This window comes from Rhopalosiphum maidis, chromosome 4 (assembly GCF_003676215.2).
Source record: "Rhopalosiphum maidis isolate BTI-1 chromosome 4, ASM367621v3, whole genome shotgun sequence".
NCBI lineage: Eukaryota > Metazoa > Arthropoda > Insecta > Hemiptera > Aphididae > Rhopalosiphum > Rhopalosiphum maidis.
Window position 1 is genome coordinate 41,405,441 of NC_040880.1, and position 25,992 is coordinate 41,431,432.

Sequence of the window (25,992 nt, forward strand, 5' to 3'; positions counted from 1 at the left end):
CGGTGATTTCACACACCTCACGTCCGTTGTGATACTCCATATAGGCCGCGATCGGTACCTACCGGTTTATCCGGGTAGTTATGTCACACATATACTTTATGCCACTCGTCCGACGTCATCTGCGTACCGACTGTTGACAAGGGACCGTGGGGACGGACGTCCCGCCGTCGACCGGTTTGTTCGACGCGCGCGCGTGCTGCAGAGGATGATGGACCCGGACGGTCTCCCCGGTTGTCCGGGTGAAAGTCTTACAGAAAAATACGCCCGACCAAAGTGGTATATATAATCCGATTGCTCCGTGGAAATCGTCAGTCAACAACAGCTCACGCCGCAGTGCGAACTAACTGCAAGGGGCACATCGTCCACTCTTATCGTGTTATATACCCATAAAATAATATATTATCGTTAATCGCGCACACTGGTATCGTCTAGACGAACCGAATCTAATCGTTCAAGATGAAAATACACGTGAGTTTTTTTGAATTATTATTATTATTATTTATTGTTTTTGAGTTAAACAATACCATTCACCCTCGAACGTGTATTGCGTATAGTAATTTATAGTTACTATATAACTCACGGATCCCCTCAGTAAAAAAATTATGTTCACCGGAAATGTCTACGGTTTATACCATTTATAACAAACCTATTTTTAATACATTAATTTATCGTGTTCTTTATTTAAAATTAATATTTTAAAATAATCCAAAACGACTGCGTTACTTATGACTGACACACAGACGCAACAGTTATGTGCGTGTGCATTTAATCTAATCTAATCGAAAACGACTGTCCAACGCCTGTGGGAATCGACAATAATCGCCGAACATTATGATAAACTCGTGTACTTCTACAGGTTTTGATCGGTCTGGCATGTTTGGTGGCCATGGCCACGTGCTCGGAGGACGCGTCTACCGAACAGACGCAGAAGGTGCAACAGGACCAACAGCCGGCAGAGGACCACCAGTCCATCAAACGCGACGCAGTCGAAGACTACAGCGCGGATGAGTCGTACGCCTCGTCAGCCGTCGCCGGCGGCGAAGCATACCAGCCCGCTGCCCCTGCCGAAGCATACGCACCGGTCGCTCACACCGCCGAAGCATACGCACCGTCCGCCGTCGAAGCGTACGCGCCGTCCGCCGCTGAAGGTTACGCGCATTCCGCCGGCGCCGAAGCGTACGGTCCGTCTGCATACGCCGCCGCTCCAGCCGCTTATGCCGCCCCCACAGCTTACGCCGCCGCCGCCGCACCGGTAGGCATCGCCACTGCACCTGCCGCCTACGGATACGGACCGTCCGCATATCCAGCAGTTTCCGGGTAAGTAATCGACTTCAACTTACATCGACTGTAACCACTCGTGTCGCGTGTTGTCGTGTGTCAACTAAGTCGATCGGGACATTTCTTTTCGTCGTTCTCCAGAGTAGCCACTGCTGTAGGCCACATACCTAACTACACGCATGTCGCGATTTACATCCTTTGCAGCCTAATCGCACATAATCGAAACACTGTTATTAGATAATAATGTATTCGTGTATAGGTTGTCACGCCAATGTTAAAAAAAAAACCCACCGAGCGGCTCAGTGATTAACCTGTGTCCCGGACTAGCCGGACTTATCTTTTTAAAGAACTGCGGTGTGTATTTGCGTGGTTAGTCGTGTGACTGTAAATAATCGAAACAGATTTTTTTTGGTACGCGTAATAACTAAAAAAAATTCAAAGAAAATGTAAACATCAAATGGCGGAATGAGAGAAAACCAAAGTCTTACGTAAATATATTCTTATAAACGTGTTATTTTATATTATCGCGAGGTCCATCCATGTAGAAAGCAAATCTGCATGATAAAATCGTACATTATAATAATTTATAATATTATATTAATAGCTGCAACTGCTGTTTTGTAAATGGAATGAGTTGGTAGTTTAATGTAGCCGACTCGAAGTCGAAATTTCATGATATCTTTTGAAATTGTTCCAACGCGCGTTTCTCCCGTTTTGCATCTCTATAAATTAAAATCTCGTCGGGTTTAACGTCCGTCCGTTTGTCATATTACTATACTATATATATATATGTATCGTGTATACTGCGCACTCGATAACCACGTAACACATTTGTGGTCACAATACAGCGTGTGGCCGGACACGTTTTCATGGTAATAATCGTTATTCGGTAATCGATTCTGCTAAACGGAAATGACGAGTTGTTGACAACAGGCCGCGACCAATTATTTAGTTTATATAGACGACGATTGCCGCAGCGAGTGCAAATCCGTGAAAACGTCTATCGAAATAAACAATGAGGAAAATCGTAAAAAAAAATGTGTAAAAATAATAATAATATGATATTGAAAAAAAACGCTCAAAACTAACAACAAATTTGGAGGTGGAGGTGGATAAAACTGATCGATACACCTCATAATTTGCAATACCATAATACATCTACGACAGTGTTATAGAAATAGTTTGTTTTCAACTCTACCGATTTTTCAGATACGCCCCAACTTACGGACCTGAACACGTTATCTCGCAACACGTTGAGATCAATCGCGCCATACCCGTTCCAGTGTACAGGACGATCGCGGTCGGCGTACCTCAACCGGTGGCCGTGCGTGTGCCATACCCCGTGCCGGTCATCAAGACGGTCGCTTACCCAGTCGAGAAACCCGTGCCGTACCCGGTAGACAAGCCGTACCCAGTGCACATCGAAAAGAAAGTCCCGGTGCCCGTCGACAGACCGTACCCCGTGCCCGTGTACAAGATCAAGCACATCTACCACGAGCCCAAGTGGGCCAAATGGCTCAGTGGCTGGTAAAAACCGTATATAAGAACGCCATACAATATAATATTATGTAAGTCGTAATACACATTATGTGGTCGAGTTGTGTTTAGGTTTTATACTTACCTAACCTGACCTATAACCCAATCGACTTAACTATTTTTAAATGTATACCAAAACCTGTCTATAGCTGTATATCAACGACACGCACCGTCAATCGGACGGTCAACGATGCAACGGTATACGGTTTATTTTTCAACCGTTGTTTATTTTTTGTTTTAGATAATACGACGTGACTTACAAACACATTTTTTTTTTTAAGTATTTACGCGTTTATATATAAATGTTAATAAATTATGTAAGCACAGAAGTGTTACGGTACTGATGATAATTGGACTGATCGTTCACGTTAACCCAGTGTGTATTTACATGATTTTATTATTTTTTTAATTTTAATTTTACTTTATTTTTATTTTGTACTATAACTTTGTTAACTAGTATGTATTTTATCAACATCAATAATCAATTATAAGAACAAAAAATAAAACACGATTATTTCCACGAAAAAAAAAATTTTGTATAATTATTTTTCTTTAGTTTTTTAAAGACACGGATAAAACACAGAGTTTGAGTTTACTGAGTTTTAAAACCTACTCCTTCACCCAGATAATGTATTTAACGTAGTATTTTCAAAAAAACGGTTTTTCGAAGACTTTTATCTTGAATTTTTAGATGATCAATATTATTATTATTTAAAAAGATTGGTTGACGTTCCGTTATATATTCTAGCATATTTTTAGAAGTCTTACAGCCAGCTTACACTCTCAAAAAGACGTAAAATTAGTTTTTCTTCAAAAAAACCGTCAACAGGTGACCGTGGCCCATATAATAATATATATTATACGTATATTTTTAAGTTTTTATATGCGTTTATCGTTTAGGAACACGGCTAATTGTGGATGTTAACTCGTAATGGGAAGGCGGGCATGCGTTACCTCTTTCTGATTTAAAAAAAAGTTCGATGGGCCGGAGCTCAGTTGTTGCAACCCAACGAAAATCGGTCCTTCTGCGTATCCTTACTCGATTTTCCGCTACTGAAACCAGTTCCTTAATAACAGAATGTTCGGTGAAGATCCGCAGAATTAATGTGGCTCGTGTTCTCTTGGTAGTCGTTAGACAGAGTATAGACTAGGGTCTAGGAGTGGACTACATGAATGTATTCACGAGTCACATTGATACCTGTAAGAGTCAAAGTTCTTATAGTTACATTTTAATATATAATTTGACAATTTTTATAAATGTATTCCGAAAAAATTTAAATTCATAATAATAATAATAAGTAAATTTTAATTTTATAAACAAGACGTGAGTTGCGTCTGACTATGACGAGTGCCACAAGTTGGCCACTCCTGTATAGACCCATGAGGACATGTATGTGAGTTGTGTGAAAGAAAAAGAACATGATATTAAGTAAATATTAGTAACCATAAGTAATCAAATAGTTTAATCCAAGAATAATTAAATTAAATTAATTCTGTGACCTATGTTTTATTTTTGTGCAGTGGATATATTTACAAAAATGAAAACATAGGATATCTATTAATAACTTAAAACATATTTTTTTATTTAATAATCATAAGTTGTTATTTTAAACTAAAATAAAATAAAAAAAACATCTGCTATCTTATATTTGCAAATTATGTTGCTAGTTAATAGTTAATAGAATATAACATAATATATAATTAGAAAAATAATCTAAATTATAAAATATGCAAAACGGCAAGAGTAATTTGATAAACATGTAAGTTAAAACGTGGTTGCGAGCGTAGCGATCGGTATTTTGTTAGATATCTATTTGCGCAGGTCAAAATTATTGCCCCCTTTCTCTATTGAAAACTGAAAAGACTACTGGTTTATGCTCGTACCGCATTCGATGACTGTTAATTCGCTCATGATCGAAATTGCCTTCAGTCCTTGCTTCAGTCACTGTTTTTGTTACGCCTCTGACGTTTCTGAACAATGTCTTTATTGATATTATAGTAATTTATGATGAACGGTTCCCGGTATATGTATTTAACAAACTTTTTCATAAAAAACAGCATGGGGGTAAACCCACTTATCAGATATATATTTAATATTATAGATAAAACGTATCGATACGTATCGATAAGTTTTATCTATAATACACATATATTTATGTGTTTTGGACATTAACTTTTCCGACCCTTGCGTAGCGGGGATTTTCACTTTTCCTTACATTCTGAAATAGGATTCATATTTTATTTCACTTTGTCCATTATATATTGTGATAATTTATCAACTTATTTACTTATGTTCATATTATTAATTATTTGAAGTCCTACCAAAACATCGTATGAGGTTTTATTTTTTTACAAAATAATAATAATAAAATAATAAAGTAAAGTCGATGTCAGTACGTGCAATATGATTCCGTTATACTAGGGTAGATAATAAATGTATGTATTAAATATTAATAAAGTTCTAATGGGTATATAACTAAGGCTGATTGTTAAGTTCTGATTGTATTGTCGTTCTTAATTTATTGAAATACGTAAGTTCGAAAAAAAATTTAAACCAGTAATAAATTAGCATGATAAAATAGATTTTTTACTATTGATAAATATATAATAAAATTACAATAATAATAATAGAATAATAACAGAATTGAGTATATATATATATTTTAATTAATGCTACTTGTAGGTTTAAAAAATACATATCCCTGTATTTTGTACTACACATTTTATTGGACATATTTTCAGTTTTCTAATTTTTCTAGTAATGATGCACTGATTAGGAGACAAAACACTGAAAAACTCATAAGCCCCGTGTCCAATTATCATAATATTCCTTGATAATAAAATGTGTTTTATTTTTATATTGCCTTGCGAGACAGTAGGGACTTAAATAAAGTATTGATTAAATATATTTAATCTACGGTAATAGGCACATATATTTTTGAGTTTTTCATTAAAAACAAAATAGACATTAAATTTTCCGAAAAAAATAGGTTATAATATAATAAATGAGAATATATTCAAACAGCGCTATCTATAAGAAAAATTACTTCGCGTTCAACATTAAAATGACAGTGAAAAATACAGTTGCCTGCTTTTTACGGTGTAGACTATTTAAATACTAATTAACCTATAATTTAATTTTTCTAAACTTTCCATAGCTATTATGACAACTGGACTAACTGGTATTGTTTTAACAAGCTTTAATTGAAAATTAAAAAAATTACTTAAGTACTGTAATATCAGCTGTGTAAGTGCTAAATAGTTCTGTTTTATATGCAGCAATTTACCGGACGAGTACTAGATTTTTTGATAGGAAAACACTGTTAAAATAGTATTGAATAATTCTTGTAAAATGTGATATACTCTTGTCATGAAACATCGTTGTGTTGCCTATTCGTGCGTTTTCAGGTGTTATTTTTTTTTGTGTGCGTCTATTGCGTCATATATTATTTATATTAATATAATATTATTACATATGGGTTTTTATTTTTTTTCTTAGTATATTACATTACTGTTTATTATTTTGTGTAATCTTTGATAACAGACAATATCGTGATATGTTAATGTTCTGTGTTTATTTTAGAATAATTTTAAATTAAGCCTACCTATTGGGATTAGGTGACACTTGTAAATTTGAAGTTAAAGTTAAGTAGAAAGTATTAAATAATATAATATCTAATTTTAGTATATTTCTACTTCATTTAAAGGAAATCCATTGTAATTGTATAACAGTCTACCAGTAAATAAATATTATACATTTATATCACTATAATAGTATAATTAAACAGATACAAAATTTATCTACAAATTAAATATAATTATGTAATATATATTCTCTGCATAAAAATTGAAATTTCTTGCTTGTTTATGAATAGGTATTATGAAATTTAAAAATTATAGTAAGTGAAGTTACATAATATAATATTTTCGTACTGTCGATTTTATAAGTGACAAAATATGTACTAATTAGATGGAGTCGAGAGTACACAAATAAAGCTATTATAAAGTGTGTAAATATTTCACTAATGCCTTACTTTATTTTTATTTTACTGCATACCAATCGTCATTATATATAAGATATTATAATAATTATTTAAATATTGATACGGAAATAGCAATAAAGTATATGCATATTTCATTTGAGTATTTTATACTTCTATAAAGTATATAATCTTATATCTCATAAATAATAATTTATAATAAATTGTGTTAAGAAGTTAGTAAGTGTTATAGAAACGCTCAGTTTTCATACTCAGTTACTAATGAGTAGTTATTCGTTAATAATTATACCTGAATTGTGAATAATGAATAATATCACTAAAATATATTTTTATAATATTCATACAAAATTGAAATATGATGGTTATATATAATATTGTACAATATTTTATTGAGAAATCGGTTTAGTATCGAATATATTGTGCTTTTTTTACATTATTTTCTCGATAATAAAATGGTATACATAATCTCATTTCATCATAATAATTTATTTGCATAACGCAAATATATAATTTATATTTTATTTCACATGGCTATTTTTCATATCAATTTAACAATTTCCATATTTTCATACCGATAAAATATTTTTTAAAATACTTCTGTCTAGCCTAAAAAAATGTTTGTAAAATTATAATTTAATATCATTTATATGAAATTAATTATATAGTATAATAATAGATTAAACTAGGTAAATTATTTTTGAACAATTCTATTTTGAAAAAATAATTTTTATTATTTGCGTACTATATAATATTATTGTGTTCATAAATTTCCACGGGTATAAATTATAGAAACTAAAAATTTCTTACTTGGTCTTTTAATATAAATGTATAGTAAGTAGTTAGGAAATTAAGTAAATTTTTCATTTTTAAGTTTTTGTTACACAATTTATTTTTATTTTTTAATTGTGATAGGTACGTAATTATTTTAACCAATACCACTAAATAAATTACAAACGTTGGTATAAATATCAATTAAATGACTGCCCGTGCGTATACAGCATTGTGTATCATTTGTGAAAAATAGAACAGAAAACTTGTGCATAACACATTGCACTTAATTTAAATGGTGTAAAATTGATTATTATAAAAAATTACTATTTTTCGACCACAATATGCCGATATTGAAAAGAAAAAAATTATTTTTATTTCGCGCATCGTTAATCAATAATAATTTTAAAAAAGTATGTTGATTATAATACTATTGAACCTTCCAGAACGAAATATAAAATAATGAACTACAAGTCTAGGAAGCTACAATATATACTTGACAAGTACGGAATTGTTAACGCCGGTTAATGATGATGTCCAGTGTATCAATTCATTAGCTTTGGAACATGTCAAAATCGTTGTCACATTATTCACCGTGTCGAAAGTATTATTGTTTGAAATGAAATAAAATATAACAATAAAGAAAAATATGCCATACATAATATTATTATTATATTATGGATACGTCATAATATAATTTGTAGTCTATTTTATTATACAGGGTGATTATTTTTTGAGTTACTCATAATATAGCTTTTAAATTTAAATAACTTAAAAATAACCATGGATTACAAATGTAAATCCTACATAATATATTAATCACTGTATGTCGTGTATTGTAAAGGTTGTATACTTAATACCAATTATCACGAGTAATGATTTAAAAATAATAAATTTATATTATGGACACATTATCTTTCACATACGTTGAGCAGGTTGTAGGAATTCAAGGAAAAACTCAATCGTACTTAAAAAAAATGATGAAACAAATTCATAATTTAAATACTAATTGTCTTATATTTAAATAATCACTCTGTATATAATATAATCAAAATAAAAACGGAATCCTAATTATAACTGTTTGCCATGCCGTACGATGAATTTCACTTTCTATATGATATAGAACGTGGTCCGCGTTCCAAAGCGGGAGTGTATAAATCCGTTTAGCCCGAATTCATCGAGCTGAAGTAATCATTGAAAGTGAATCGTCCGAAAATGCGTATATGAGTGTATATTTCTCTGTCGGACCTTGTATATTTTTCTGGCCAGCGGGCACGGGAAAGCATGAAATCATTAAATTTCACGTTTTCGTGCTCAGGCGCCTTATATTGTTGGATGACATTACTGTACAATGTATATTATATATATATTATCTAAATACATATGTATATTGCTCTGTATGCACATTGCAATGTTGCACACACATCGGTCATCGTCAACGTCGTCATGGCATCAATCGTGTGATTGTATTGCAAATCACAACACTCGATTACTATTTATTGAAATAACATAAGCCATATAATAAATTACAAACCGAATTTAATTGTATAGTATAGTCCTTCGGTTCATGATTATTATATTATTATCAAATTTTATTTGAAAATGACTAATATTAAAAAATTGAAAGTTAAAATATAAAATCATGTGTCTGTGGTTTTAATATTGTATACGTACAAATGTACAATAACTGAATAACGATAAGAAAAAACAGTTAAATTCGATTTTTTTTGTCCATATCCAATCAGACTACCTATATTAAATCAACAGGAGCTGAAATATAAATATTGACAGTGGCAGTCATAAGTTTTTTCTTTTTAAAGTTTTTCAACTGAACCGTTGTAATTCAATAGCATTGACAACGATACGGTTTATGATAATCATCCACCCTTATCGAAAACTAAAGCATTACAAAATAGCAGAATAAGCGTAAATGGTTCGTGATCTTCTTGTAATCGTTTGGTTTTTATTCGCTTAGTAATTCATAGTTTTTATAAATTTTATCCGAAATTACTTTTAATTGTATTCGTTTTAAATTTCATTAAAGAATAACATTGTATTTGTATTTCTCTATTTGCAAAACGATGAAGATAGTATTTCGTCGTAAAATATAGTTCATAACGTATTCTATTATAATAAATGTTATATCTATTGTACCTTTTGTATTTGATTTACTAGTGTACCACTTGTAATAGTAAATAAAACAAAATAAAACAATAAAATTGTAGTAACTTAACACTGTGCATTTTAATAGGTTATTAATCAATAATTATTCAGTACAATATATTTTAATGATTTGATAAAAATAACAAATAGAAAAACTTTTTAATATCGTAAAAATAAAAATACTATGTATAGAAATAGTAATATATAATATCTATTGTACGATATAAATATTCAAACACGATATTAACCGTTCGAATCATTAACTGCATAGGTACACGCGGTCATGCGAAATAACAGCATTTACAAGACGAAAACGACAAGGTCCGTTGATTTTGAAACGAATTTGATATTTCTATTAATGGGCATGTATACGGAATAATGATACAATTCCGTCGAATAATGACGGACGAAATAACATCGTAACGGATTCGCGAGCTGGTATAATCGTGCGCAAATCGGTGTGTTCGCATTTCATTTTGTTGATAGTGTTAAAAAAATATGCTGCAATGACCACTTACTATATATATATATGTGTGTGTGTGTGTGTGTGTGTGTGTGTTTACTCAATTTATAGGTACACTAATTCTACTACATTTCTCTTGGAAATCGTATTTTAATGGGCGAATTGGAATAATATTACGGACATATTGTGCGCGTATATATATTTATATATATATTAACCTGTGAAAGCAGCGCAAACGCAGTCGGGACATTCCGCAAGCGTAAAATTTGGCATTAGTTATCTAGCTGAGGGTGTTGACTTAAAAAAGGGGTGGTCAAAACGATGCGAACGTGTGTTTGGAGGATTTGGCAATAAACCAAAATGTAGAACGTAATACACTCATATTACTATTGATGACACCATCACGTGCCGTCGGAAAATTTCGTAGCTCAGCTATTTGCATTCTGTACGACTTTGCAGTCGATTAATCGAAAGTATTCGCACATATTAATATGATAATTTGTTCGACAATAATTATTAATATGGTGGACTGTTGGGACATGAGCTACTGTGTTTAATAATGTTATTGGACGGTGTACTTGTAAAACGGAATTTGAATAGAATAAAAATATTAGATTATTTCCTTGAAGTATTATTTATGTAATGTATTATATATTGATTTATTGTTCGCGAATACTATGGCGAGTTGCACAATATGATATTACAATATAATTACTATAATACGTCTCGAAAAAAATATTTTCGCATAAAATATAATATAAAGATACTTATAAATAATAATCTATCGCATTAAAATAATAACAATAGTAATGTACGTTATTTTATCTTAGCATTTTAGTCTTTATACAGGACGTATATATAATAATATAATATATGCGTATACACGGGCACGCGCACGAGAAAATACTTATTTGTGGGAGGGTTCTTCCTTTCCGCGATTAACAATAATTGTATAGCATGCAAACCAAAAAAAAATGATATCAAAATATGAAGAAAAAAAATGCCACACTGGTTAACTCTCCTCAAACGTCTTCACTCCAAAGTGCCAACGTAGTAGTGCCTGCCCACGTATACGTGTATATAATTATAATAATTAATAACACACTCTTATAGCGTATAAGACATATATCAATAATATAATGTGGGTAATAGGTCGGTGTGAAATCGCGATCGCCGTAGGTCATCGTCCAATCAATTGCGACCGTCAGACGTCCGGACGACCAGCACGTCGTTGCGCTTGTTCATGTCCTTGTAAATGGGCTTGTACGGGTAATCGTCGTCCGGCCCGTTGAGGTACGCGTAACCCGGATGGTACGTGGTCGCCTTGTACGGCTGCTGTAACAGTTGCTGTTGCGCGATGGCCGTGGCCAGTTCCTCGGTGGACGGCTGCTGCTGCTGATGGTGATGGTGAAGGTTGTTGTTGTGGGGGTGATGGTGGTGGTTGTTGTGGTTGTGGTGGTGGAGCTGTGGCGATTTGTTTACGGTCTGCGAGTACTTGGTGGCCGTCGGCGAGGTGGGCGACGCGTAACCGTAAGCGTGCGGCCGCTTGACGACGATGGGGTGGCCGGCGCCCGGGAACGCGTGGATGGGAACCGAATCAGGCGCGGCGGCCGTCTGCGCGTACCGCGAGTCGTCGGGCGCGTCGTGCTGCGGATGTTGCTGGCCGCCGCCGTGTTGCTGCTGGTGGCCGGCGTGGTGCAGCTGCACGTGGCCGACGGCCCCGCCTCCGGCCGCGAACGGGTTGTTGTAGAACTGGTGTTGCAGGCTGAACGGCTGCTTGACGCGGTGTTGCAGGTCGTTGTCCTTCATCTGCAGGCCGAACGGCTTTTTGACTTTGCCAGTTTTCGGCTTTTGCGCGTACGGCGTCGGCGACGCGGACGACTGTTGCTGTTGTTGCTGCTGCTGCAGCTGCTGGTGGTGGAGTTGCTGGAACTGCAACGCCTTGCCGGCCCCCTGGTGCACCGGCCGCTGGTGGCCGGCAGCATTCAGCGAGTCGTCGCCCGCCGAGTGTTGCTGTTGCGCGTGCGCGTAGTGCTGTTGCTGCAACTGATGCAGGTATTCTGGTTTCAGCGGTATCACGATGGCCGGCATGATCTTGCCGCCGCCGTTCTCGTCCGTCTTGAAGAACACGTTGTGCACGACCGGCAGCGACATCATCGCCTGTTGCACTGTGCTGCTGGCCAACTGGTGGCCGTGGACGGGCGATGTCGGGTCGCCGCCGATGGACGCGTACATCTGGTGCGATATAGGTATGGGCACCACTATGCTATGGTAGTTGGGCGTGGCCGACGGTTGTTCGATTTTCACGGCCTTGGCGGTGGCCGCGTTGACCGCGGCCGGGTGCGGCTGCGAGGACGGCCCGACCACCTGCATCTGCTGCGACGGCTGTTGCAGTGGCCCGGCGCCGCTGAACGGGTACCTGGCCACCGGCGGCGGGCCGCCCCCGCCCGGCTGCAAGTAGTTCAACCGCTTCTCCCTGGGCGGCGGCGTCTTGTTGCCCTGCGGCACGGCGTTGCTGAAGTCGAAATGATTCATTTTCGATAGCACCTGCTTGTGATCGAAGTTCTGCGGTTCGGTCTGGTGTACCGCGTCCTCCGCGCTGGAAACGCCGTCCTCGTGGAACAGGTCCGGATGATGATGGGCCTTGAACAATTCTGCCCCGTGGAATTCGCGTGAAATAAAAACAAAATCAAAACTATTACATTTTTAAACGTAAATGACGAAAAAAATTTAGTCACTTTCACCGCTAGCGGTTCGTGGCGATTGATAATAAAAATAATAATATTTTACGTTTTTTTTTTAGTCTTCGTCGTCATCAAACACGATGACGACGTATAAAACGTACCACTGACGTGTTATTGTGTTTCGATTATCACATTATGTATACGCACATCTTTAACACTTTTTCTTCGTAATTAAATGTCAAACTACGATTTGTTCGGTCGCGTGTTTAACGCGCAGTACTAATCGTTCGCTGGGCAAGACTAGTATATTATAATATGACGAGATAATATTAAAATTAGATATTTATAAAAACCAAAATGTCTACACGTTTCAGTAAGAAGTGCCAACCTATTATGGTTAAATAGATTCGCCGAGATATTAACAAGAATACAATTATTATATGCTAAATTGTATATATATATAATTAACCACGAAATTTAATTAAAAGATAAATATCCCGTAATACTATCTGCCAACACTGTTACTAATAACAGTATGGATATTGTATTTATTACACGGGTATACATATTAAAATAACCTTAAATAAATAATAGTTATACGTTAATATCAAAATGTTGGTATCTTGGTGCCTGTTATTTAAGTGTATAGAAGATATTAAAATTTGTATTTTATTGGATAGTGCACATTGCACATATAAATAGAACATGGAATATTCGTTTATTTTTAAGAGAACTACATCGACTATAAAGAAATCATTAGCCTTGATAAAAAAATAATTTAATTTTTTTAGCATAAAGAGAAAACAGACAAAGTTTATTGTGTTTTCATTATTATTATACTTGTACGGGTTTCTTAATGGAAAAAAAAACCACAAATTGTTTATGTCTTGATAATATAAATAAATATATTATATATATATATATAAACTATTTAATTATAAAATATAAATACCCAACTATATTTTTTCAATTTTAACATTGCCTTTTAGTTTGGCCAATGTATATTTACTTCCCTAACAGTTTAGACATTTTACAGACCGATTAATTGCTCGTATCGTTCACGGTGGTCATAATGAAACATAATATATTGTTATGAAAAAAATTATCTTAATATATAACAGTTGTTTCAAAAGTGTACATTTGACTTTAATTATTATTATATTTATATCAAAATTTAAATAATTCTCTGTCCACTTATTTTATTTTATTTATTATTCATTATTTTCAAATCCAACATTAGTTATAATTGTATAATATTTATTAGCTGATAAAAAAAATGAAAAACATTTTTAATTTAGCACATTCTACGTAAAAAATATAATATATATTTTTAAAGTATAAGCAAATAATAGTTTTAAAAAAACTAATCACAAGTAAAATTTGAGTTGAAAAATATTGAATTTTATAGTTCTATATTAATTATATGAGATACATATTTTTATTTAATAATGAAAATTAAAATAGGTATATGATGTTATGTATTAATATTTAATGAAATAGTTTTTTGGTCCATCAATAATAACAAATATTAATTTAAAAAATAAATATAAATAATTATGGACCCACATATTTTATTGTATTATATTGAATTATTAATATTTTAATCAATAAATTAATACATACAGTGTATATTTTATTAATAATTTTTTAAATATTATATTGTTAACCGTTGACTCCTAAAAATTTGATTCATATTTTTATAGGTAATAGCTGTTAGGCGTATAAAAATTATTTTCATATCAATAGTTATTTTTATCATACCTGAACTACCAGATGATTCTTGTGAAGTATCGTGCTCTTGAACAGATGTAATAATGCCAGTAGCGATTTCCATATTGGGACTTAATTCTTGCCAGCCATCCTTAATATTACTACCATTTTCCGTTAATTTTTTGTTCTGCGTTTTCCTTTTTTCCTGTTCACTGTCCAATTGGTGTTTATTCTTTCGACGTGATCTAATTGATTTATTGTCAAATGCCATGTGTACTTCTTCGGACCAATCGTTGAAAACCGGTCGATCGTCGTGCCCGTCGTTTTTATGCATCTTTTTTCCATACGTTATTGATGACTTCTCGACACTTTCGTTACTCTTTACATCAGATAATTGTGGCGATTGGTTTTCAAACGTTTGAGGTTTAACACTATATAGCTGTTCATTTAGTCGGTGATCGGTCAATGAAAAAGATGGATTACCGAGGTCTTTTTCTTCAGCGCTCCACGACTGACTCGGTGATTTGCCTCTGGCTTGTCTGGATCGTAACGACAAGCTTTGTGAACTTCGGAGGCTAGGCGTTAATGACGAATAAGATTCACTTGACGAAGACGATTCTTTAGAAGAATCGTGGTCACCAGAAAATTCTATACTTGAAGTCAGACTTTTAATAGTAGGAGAGTGATTATCTGCTATAGAGTAACCCGCAGTAGCTGTTATTGTTCCTACTGTATCCACGGATATTCGATCTTCGCTCAACGTAAGTTGAACTAAGCAAAAAATAACCTAAAAAAAAAACATAAATTTCTTAAGCGTCGATGTTATTTGATGAAATCCACAATTTATAAGTGATAAATTAAAAAGAGTATATTCCGTAGTAAAATATAGATCTATTTATATTACCATGCCATTTAATTTTGCCATAATCATTTTTACTTTTTGAAATTATTTTTGATTAAAAACAAAACACACGGTAACACTTTTACACATAAATAATCCAATAAACTGTACTATATTATCATCGTTATAAATTTAAAATAATATTATGAAAGAAAAAAACAGTATTTTAAATAAAATAAAAACACAACGATTTTGCATGAGCGACTGTACTAGATTGACGAACGGAGTCGTGTCGGAAAATCTTTATTGAACGACTGAAGAATGTCTGTCCGTTTTGGTCAGCTCTATCCTAGGCAGTTCCGCATCAAGAAAGCGGAATAATTGCGAAGATGGTGGTGGACGGACAGAAAGTGGAAAACTCATCACAATGCAATAAAAACACACTCATGTGTTCAATAAATTAAAACAAATATTAAGTAAAAGCTAATTAAATGATAAATGAAAGTAAAACCCATGTCCCTCAAACATATTATATTTCTGTTGTATTTTGTCTCCCTCGTACATCGTATTTTTCAAACCGTCTCTAATTCACTTTTAAAGTGTGCTCCCGACCACACACGTAATGTATTTTTATAAACATTAAATTAATATACTATACACAGATGACGTGTTGCTGTTTGTGACAATTATAATTGTAAAATATTATGCCTTATTTCTTGTTTTATGTAATACCTTGCAACACTATAGAGTACACTTGGGCATTGTAATATGAACGTTTCATTGTTCTTTTTATATAATTAAATTAATTTGTTTTCTATATAGGTTTATGGACGAGATACTAGCAGTACCATTGTAAGCAACTGAAATAATAAATTAAATCAATAATAATGTTTTAGAATTGATCAAAACGTTTTATAAAATATATAACCAACAGTATTATTAAATATTACAAATATTATATATATAAAAAAACATTGAATTTCGGAATTTTTCAAAAATAAAAATAACAGCTAAAAATACAAAATTGATTCTGTAGAACATGTTTGGTGTTTTAAGCGAATCTAAGAGAAAACATGCAACATTGTATTATGCGCTGATATTTTATAATTATAATACCTATAATCCTAATTTATTGTATCATCCATTAGTAGTTATTTTTGTTTTGATTTTAAATAAAACCATTTCCTTGAATCATTTTTACTTAGTATTGTAATTTATTTTGTCTTAGATGTATATATGATGATAACTTTTACACCCCCATTATTATGAGAGAGGACTCAATAAATGTAATCAGTGAATCAATACAATGTGATATAAAAATATTGTAAGATGTAGCACATATTTAAGATAAACTAAATTGCAGAATGTTGTTTACCATAATAGATTTGTTTATAGATTCATTTGTAGTTGCGCTTACCCTATGTTATTATAACTATCATAAAAATAATTGTTTTACAAAACACATTATTTCTATGCCACTTAAACTTACTTTGTTCAAAGAGTTCTATACAATTAAATAGTAATAATTTCTGAAAGCCGTGTTATGTGTTAATATAATTAATGTTGAGTTAAAAATTAGTTTGTGACTTATTAAAAAAAATGTTACTAAAGACTTACATTGTATAATAATAAGTAAATAGACAACTTTATTGTAAACCATAAAAATTAGAATTCCAGTTAAATATATTATATAACAGTATATCCACACATTTGATATTGTATTTTAAATACAGTTATTATTACGAATTATAAATAACTAATAAAATAGCATTATAGATATCTTATGTATGTACTATTGTCTATTACGTACATATTGGTTCATGTTCATGCCAAATGTGTTAATTTCGGGAAATATTTTTGAACATTTTGCATGAATATCACGGAAAAAACAACGAAAACTATTAAAAATATGAAAAATTGAAATGTAGATCTCGAAAATGTGTTTCAATAAATTTATTTTATTATACATTGAGTACTTACTATAGGTAAGAATGTAAAATACATTGCATGAAACTTATTTGGAAACATTTTTGGCCATATGCGAATAATTTATTGACATTTTTGTTTTGAATTATTACTTCTCGTTTACACAAGCGATAAGCCAAAAAACATAATAATTATAATATCGATACTTTACATTTTAGAATATATACTTGTATACAATTTTTAAATGTTAACAATATTAGTAATTGTACTTAACAATCAAGTTTAATTTTTTAAGATAATAACTTTTAAATAAAAAATCAAGATAATAGAGGTGTATATCATAAGAGGTATTTTTTAACTAGCTGTTTCTTATTAGACTATATATTGTTTAATATTTAAATCTAATTTAAAAATGCTACATGGCTACTTCGAAATAGTAAATAAATTATTGTGATATTTCGGGAACAAAAAAATTTGTCTTTAAATATTTTTTATGATGGATTATGGGTGAGCTTTGATACTTGTTAATGGTTTGCGGTAACCAGCGCGATCAGCCGAAAGTCACCCCGTTAAAAATAATAATAGTTTATAAATATGTAAAACATTTAATATGATTTAATTATATTTTTTGGGACTTAGATAGTACTATATTGGTTATTGAATAAAATATAGGTATCTAATAATTTAAAATATTGTATGGTGACCATAACTCCGGGCCACTTCATTTTTATGTTAAATCTATGATAACTGATAATTATTATACTTTATTCGTGCACACACAACACTATACTATATAAACTTACCTACTTACCACAAATCTTCTAATTGTATATTCAATAACAAATTGTCGATGTATCACAATTTAAAAACGAATAACTTAAAATTATGCAGTTCCGTAAGTTAAACAAAATTACAAAATCGTGAAAAACTTTTCCTGATATTTATTTGTTAACATTTTCGTTTTAATTGCAATGAGTGCTTTAACATGAAATTTATCATAAATAATTTTAGATTTGCCTGTTACCAAATTAAAATTGTGAAACTGACTTTGTAGATTTTCCTTTTGTATAATGTTTTTAGATTTATAGTAATATATTTAATAAATTATAATCCGGTTAATCATTAGAATGATGCGTTTGACAAATAATGACCCACCATCTTTTTAGAATTTGTTATACACACATATATATATATAATATTACTTGTTGTTATTTATTTATAATCTATAAGTTATAATATATTATTGTATATATTTTCGTGTAATTAGGTTCATCCCGTATTGCTGAAAAATAAAAATAAAATAATATTCAAAACTATAAGATTTTTGAGGAGTTAACATTTGATACTTTGTAGGTTATCATATTTTGTATTGTATAGACTGTATAGTTCTAAATATATTTATCTTATTAATTTACATTATTTACAATGTATAACTAAATGTATGGAAATATACAAACGCAAAATACGTGACCAAACTAACCAATGACATAGCAAATTAAAATAAATACGTATTATTATCATGATAGTACAAATGCTTAAATACTGGCATAAATCAATATAAAAATAATATAATACTATAATATTATAATATTATAATGAAATGCTAAACTAAGGCTTTTATTAACATACGAAAGTATCAATATAAATACATTTTAATAAGAAAAAGGTTTTAACTAATAATCTTAATAAAATATCATGAGGTGATAAATTCAATAATAAAAATACCATTTAACTTTACTTTTTTGAGTTTTTTTATCTGGTCTACTAAATTCACTAAAATATGTTATTAGTCAACATATCAAAACATACTACATAGGTATATTTTGGTTTTTGAAAATTATTAATCTGTATGAATTATTTATAACACAAATCTAACAAGATGTATGATACAATAACAGTTGTTGTAAAATCATGCATGGTGAGCTAAAATAATTGAGTTGTGTTACACATATGCCTTATTTATATTGTGGACATAAAATCAGGTCAATGGCTATTGCATTTTTGGTAGGTTTTATTAATTTTTAGTATATGTGATCACTGATCGTTTTAATGAGATGATAAATTCGGAGTTTTTCAGACTTGGTAGGCATACCTATATTAAAAATCTAAAACAAAATAATATAATATATATTTTTAAGTAATTTAACTTTCGCTGGAATTTAGAAATTATTAAATTCCTATTATATTTTCATTATTTTCTATGCACTGAAGACGGAATCATTAAAATTGTCTGAGTTTACTGACTATTGTATAATATTGGAACAATTCATAAGGGAAAGTATTTTAGATTTAATATAGTATGATGGACGATGGTTCTAATACACATTTTTTCATGTCTAAATGTAACCGTCATCTATTATATATATATATTATTTTCATTTCTTATTGATAATATTTCATATATTAATAATATGTTACACAATAAATTATTGTATGGTCCAAGAATAATATGTAATATTTACACATAGGTAAAAAAAAATGTTTTATGTTTTGATCAGTAGGTCGGACGTAGCATACATTCTAATTAGACGAAACAAATTTCATATAACGGTTTACATTAATTAATTATTTTTACAATAATAAGTGTTCATTTTGAATATCAAAATTAATTTGTAAATGTAATAAAACTATTGTAAAAAATACTATACGAATAGTTTATGAAATTTGTTTCCTATTTATTATCAATAAATTTACTTATCCAAAGGTATACAATATATTAAAATTATATTCAATTAAATAAAATCTACGTACATTTAATTTTAATTTTAAATCAAGAAATTCTATAAAATCTTTATAAAATCTTTTTAAAAAACCTGAATAAATTTAATTTTAATAATTTAAAAATTAATGTATATCATTTTAGGCTATAACTTAACTAAATATAGTAAACTTACAATAATAGAATTATATGTTATCGTTTAAATTTAACATACCGAGTCTTGAATAAAAAATAAAATAGATAAACAATTTAGAATTTAAATGTTATTATTATTTTACCATTATTAATAAATTATATACTTTTTATAACATAAACTAAATTCATTATTTTGATATAATAACTACTTTTAATATTAATGTAATGAATGTTTTAAATTGTTTAGATCTATACAATATCTAGATCATACATTCATGCATATAATTAACAGTTATAGATTGTATAAATGTATTTAAAACTAATTAAAAAGCGATTTTGTTCAAAAATTAATAACTACTATAATATATGTACTCGTATGTAGTATTTATTATATCACATTGTATCTACTATTGAAAATGTGTTGAATAAATCAATTTTATCGTTAAGATATTAATAATCTAATAATTATATTTTATCATATAGAAAGTTGATTTATAACTCATAATCAAGTTAAAATATTGTTTTTTTACATTAAGATACTTTCGCACGTAGAAAATCGATACTATACAAAAATAAACTATAAAATAATACATTTAAATGAATTGTTTTATTTATTTTGGGATATAATTTGTTTAATATAATAATAACCATTTAAAAATTGTGTCTTCTTTTTTAATAGTTTTACCTTAAATTAATAAATTTCATTATAGAATAATTATATAGCTATACAAATTGAATAATGGATATGCATTAAGATATAAAATAGACTATTATAATAGTCTATTTGTTATTGTAAAATATGAGTCAAAGCTTTTTGTATTTTGACAATGAATCAATACATTTAAATTATATTTTTATAGACGAGTTAGTAAAAGAAAATTATTATTCTTTAGATTTCTTCCTTGTATAATATTTTGCAGTCTATAAAGAATTCTATGTCATAGATTTCTTATAAATGTATATCTTCAAATGTTTATGAAAAAGTCATTTGTCAGATGCCAATAAATTTCATATCGCGCAATATTTTTAGATACTGTGAAAACACGTAATAACTTATTTATAAACTCGCTTTTTTAAATTACTCAAGAAGTATATCTCTACATTTATTTTTTTATTTGTAATTTACTTTTGTAAGAAATATTTCATAGTAAATATGAATAAAATATTCAATTCAAATGTAATCGTAATAAATCGTGAATGTTAAATATGAAAGATACTTGAAAGGATCTCAACGCACTCTATGTGTCCTCTCATTCCAACCCAAATAGAGAATAATATTTTTGAGGATATGCATTTAATTTTTCTAAATATTTATTCAACAATTAATATCCATTTAAATTTATAATTTTTTTTTTTTTTTTGGAATTTTTTTAAATAGTCATAAAATACAAGACCAATTTGTCAACCCTCCAAAATATTATTTTCTACAACTTTAGTAATTGTTAATTTTATTATAAGATTACTCAAAACTCAATGGTTTTACGTGAATGTGTTTTGGTCTATTTAGCACGTAGATCTAGTAGAAAACAAAATCATTACACTGATATCTTCTTATTAATATTAAGTTAATTTTTGAAAATTCTATCAAGCTCATCACAGTTTTGATAATTCCATAATTCTCCTTCCTCTTATAGCTAAATGTATTGTATTTTTAGGTTTCTATAATGACTAAAATGTTTTAATGTAATAATTCTAATACCTTTGTAGTTATTTAATTTTTATAAAGATCATGAGATAATTTATATTAAACATAGTTATAGTGTGAAAATGTATGATTCGATTTTCATACACTAATACATCTATCATAGTATTTATTAGCATGTAATAGGTATATTACACATATTATTTAAAATTATTATTGAAATATAGTTCAATACCGAAAATTATATGTCAAGAATATAATCTCAATATACTAACATCTATTTTTTTATTTAATAAAGATCGCATTTGAATAATAAAAAATATATTTAATTATTGTGATCATATTCAACTCTACGCTATTATTAAAATATCTTTTTACAAAATATTAAAGTCACATATTAATTGCTATTGGTTTGTAATCATTATGATTGTTGCTAATACTTTTGTTTTACCTACTAGTAAATGCATACTGAATTAAAATTTAAACCTAAAAATCAATAGCAATATATTGTAATTAGTAATTTTTATAATATATAATATATAATATATTATAAATTATGTATCGAGTAGCTATATAATAATATTATTAAACCATCTCACTAATCGTAATTGACGTGTTTAATTAGTAAGTATACTGTAATACTGTATATTATAAGTTATAAAATATTACCTTTATTAACTTAAATAGTATTTATGTGATTGAAATATACGTAAACACGAGTGGAATTAAATATTTTGTAAATATTATATTGTGCTGTCTAGTGCACGAACAAGTCGAAAAATCATATAAGATTCGACGGTTTTCTTGAGTCGTTATAGTATCATAAGATTTTAGGTGTATCGAAATGGAGTTTATTAATAATTCAGAATTTAAAGTATTTCAACATTTATTTTAAAACCAAATAAATACAAACATTTTAATAAATAATTTTTTTTTTAATGGAATAAGCACGCAAACACGTACAACACACTACAAAGTAAAAACCAGCCAGCTGAAGTGTGCGGCGATATTCCCGAAAATAAATACCTACCCTAAATACGTACTGAAATAATATAATAATAATAATAATAATAAATAATATAAAATATACTGTTACGTAAATTATTGCACTGTCACATGCGACTTTTATGCGACGATGTTCCTGCGGTTGTTGCGTGCAACTCTGAGTTGTTGTTGTTGTTGTTGTGGTTGCATTGTCGGTGTTGATTCAGACTTGTAGACGACCGACGGGGTTGGTGTGGTGGATACGATCACTCCGGACGACGATTGGTTGGCACTTGTCTGCTGGACGCGTGGCTGTTCGGTGACGGCGACTTGTCTGACGGGAACGGTGTAGTAGTACTGTTGTGGAATGGTGGCGTACTGGACTTTCGGGTTGACAGCTGTTGCTGTTTGGGCTTTGATTTGGGCGGCCGGGTATTGGGCGACGTACGAGACTGGACTGGCGGCATTGGCGGCGGTTGATTTTTGGACGTATTGGTATGCGGGTGTTGGTACGACAAATCGTTGTCTGTAATTTTGTCGGCCTTGATCTGCTACGGCGTACTGTTGTCTTTGCACTTGTTGACCTGGGAAGTTGTACCGCTGTTTGTATTCTTGTGGGACTTCAACTGGTGTGACTAACAACTGCTGTTTAAGTTCTTGTTGAGCCTGGACAAGTCCGGCGAACTGTTGTTTGAACTCCAGTTGAGCCTGTGCAAGGTCGGCGAACTGTTGTTTGTACTCTTTTTGAGCCTGAGTTGGGGCGGCGAACTGTTGTTTAAGTTCTTGTTGAGCCTCGTTAAGAGCGGCGAACTGTTCTTTGTATTCTTTTTGAGCTTGGTTAAGAGCGGAAAACTGTTGCTTATACTCTTGTTGGGCTTGTGCAAGCACGGCGAACTGTTCTTTCAATTGTTGTTGAGCTTGAGCTGGTGCAACTAACTGTTGTTTAAGTTCTTGTTGAGCTTGGGTAAGTTCAGCGAATTGTTGTTTGTACTCGAGTTGAGCCTGTTCCAGGGCAGCAAATTGTTGTTTATATTCTGCTTGAGCTTGTGCTAGGGAGGCGAACTGTTGTTGTCTGTACTCGTGATGAGCGTAAGCAGCGCTGGCGGAAGAGATGTCTTGTTGATTTTCAGCTGGGGCGGCGAACTGGTGTCTGTACTCGTGATGAGCATAAGCAGCGTTGGCGGCAGAGATGTCTCGTTGATTTTCAGCTGGGGCAACGAATTGTTGTTTATATTCTGGTTGAACCTGTTCCGGGATGGCAGCAGGGGTGGCTGCTGGTAAGGCGGTCGAATACGATTCCTTGGTGTTGTATTGAGGTTCGGCTAACTGTTGGTTGGCGGGCACGTAGTATCGCTGGCTAGCGTGGTTGCTGTGATAGGAGTTTGGTGAGACGATTGAGTACTGCACTCCGGCGTTTTCGAAAGGTGTCTGATATGATTGAGCTAAATTCTGTTGTTGTTCAGCATTTTGGTAAGACTGTGATTGTGGAGGGACTGACATGATTGGAGCCGATAGTTTGTCAGATTGATTTTCGATGTCCTCATATTTTGCGCGTGTCTGTTGGACAGCCACCAAAGGTCCTTGGAATGACTCTTGTGACAGTGAAGACGGCAGGTATTGTAACGGCAAACCGGTGGTTAATTGATTTAATTGTTGTTGACACAAAGTCATACCAATGAAAGCGAGTACCACTAGACCGGTGGAGAACATCTGTCGGTAAAAATAAATGTAAATTGTAAATATTAAAGAAAAAATGTATTTTTGGTACACTTACCTTGTATGCCATTTTTGGTGATTCGTAAGTCTCTTGTGTGTACTACTGTATAGTTCTGTAGAGCTCGATCGAAGACGACTGATACTTTTGACGAACACCAATAGGATTTATATATGATTGTACTTCATGGTAATATCACTAGTGGATCCACTCGGTGGGACCTAATTGACAATTAACAGTTTTTACTAACGAGGTAGCTTTATGCATATACTGATATTATACGGGGACATACTAATGATTGTTATGTTTCACTTCAATAGTACATTGATATTGTAACATAGAATTGGTGGATAGTTCGATTTTCATTTTTATATTATTTGTGTTATAATTTCGTTTCTTACAACAGTAGCAATATCAATTACGTTCCGTGGCTTGTACAGTAGGCTATACAATTCACAAAATATCTACTCACGTGTTTACAATGTAGGATACTTGAAATTTAAATTGTTTTTTCTATAAGTATGTTAAATTTTATTCAATATGAATGTATTTTATTGTTTCATATATTCATCTATTATTTGGTTGTGGATCTTGTTGAACACGCGATTGTAATAATTATAATTTATAAAATAAAATAACTTAAATTTAGTTTTTATATAATATTTGGCTAAACTTGAAATATTTGATAAAAAAATGTAAGTTATTTTTACTATATTCAAGTTCTTATTTTATAATTTGAAAAAAAAATATTTATACTTATTTAATATAATTTCTCATACATACGAATAATATTTATGTTTTAATTTTAATTATAAATAACTAATTCTATTAACAATTTTTATATGATTTATTGTATGTTTATTATTTTTATTTCATAATATAATATTCTTTAATATTTGTTGGATAATTGTATGCAATGTAATATTTCGTTATTTGTTTCAATGAGTAGATTTTTCTTTCTTTAATATTTTTTATAAACATAATTTATAAATAATTAATAAGACTAATTAAACATTTCATTGCAGGTATATTCAAGTATATTCAGTTTATCACGATTCTCATATAAAGTTATGTATCAAGTATTTGGAAAGTAAATACGATCTTGGATGTATTTGTATTTGAAAATCAAATACTTTTATTTAAATATTTTATCGACTTTTTTTCAATAAATGATCAGTATTATTATTATCTTTTTTCTAAATAGAACTCAAAAGTAAAATCATTGAAATTTTGTTATTTTATTTTATTTTCGCCTCCTAAATGAACGCGAAATATTTTATTGATTGTTTTTGCTGAAGTCTATATTAGTACCTATATTGTGATAATGTGATGTGAATTATTGGAAACTATTAATGAACGATTACGGATTACGAGTTTTGTGTGCATTAAAATATGTTTGAATATATTATATTATTCTAATGAGTAAAT

At 31.0% G+C, this 25,992-nt stretch overlaps 3 protein-coding genes across 4 annotated transcripts; 1 reads left to right on the forward strand and 2 right to left on the reverse strand.

The window, feature by feature from the left end:
• The first annotated feature begins 299 nt into the window (after nucleotides 1-299).
• LOC113556028 (angiomotin-like) lies at nucleotides 300-3,346 on the forward strand. 2 transcript variants are annotated; one of them, XM_026960728.1, is made up of 4 exons: nucleotides 300-468; nucleotides 857-1,317; nucleotides 2,488-2,846; nucleotides 3,056-3,346. In XM_026960728.1, exons 1-3 carry the CDS (start codon nucleotides 457-459, stop codon nucleotides 2,807-2,809), a joined length of 795 nt encoding a protein of 264 aa, XP_026816529.1. In that variant the 5' UTR covers nucleotides 300-456; the 3' UTR covers nucleotides 2,810-2,846; nucleotides 3,056-3,346. The 2 variants fall into 2 exon arrangements, with proteins under 2 accessions (XP_026816529.1, XP_026816528.1); XM_026960727.1 differs by having other exon boundaries at nucleotides 2,488-3,328.
• A 6,545-nt stretch (nucleotides 3,347-9,891) lies between these two features.
• Nucleotides 9,892-15,568, reverse strand: LOC113556523 (basic-leucine zipper transcription factor A-like). The gene is made up of 3 exons (XM_026961521.1): nucleotides 15,508-15,568; nucleotides 14,655-15,390; nucleotides 9,892-12,863 (listed from the first exon to the last, which is right to left on the reverse strand). The coding sequence occupies exons 1-3, from the start codon at nucleotides 15,532-15,534 to the stop codon at nucleotides 11,401-11,403; spliced, it is 2,226 nt and encodes a 741-aa protein (XP_026817322.1). The 5' UTR covers nucleotides 15,535-15,568; the 3' UTR covers nucleotides 9,892-11,400.
• Nucleotides 15,569-22,977: 7,409 nt separating this feature from the next.
• On the reverse strand, nucleotides 22,978-24,682 carry LOC113558559 (mediator of RNA polymerase II transcription subunit 15-like). Its single transcript, XM_026964051.1, has 2 exons — nucleotides 24,625-24,682; nucleotides 22,978-24,560 (listed from the first exon to the last, which is right to left on the reverse strand). The coding sequence occupies exons 1-2, from the start codon at nucleotides 24,634-24,636 to the stop codon at nucleotides 22,992-22,994; spliced, it is 1,581 nt and encodes a 526-aa protein (XP_026819852.1). The 5' UTR covers nucleotides 24,637-24,682; the 3' UTR covers nucleotides 22,978-22,991.
• Nucleotides 24,683-25,992: the final 1,310 nt, after the last annotated feature.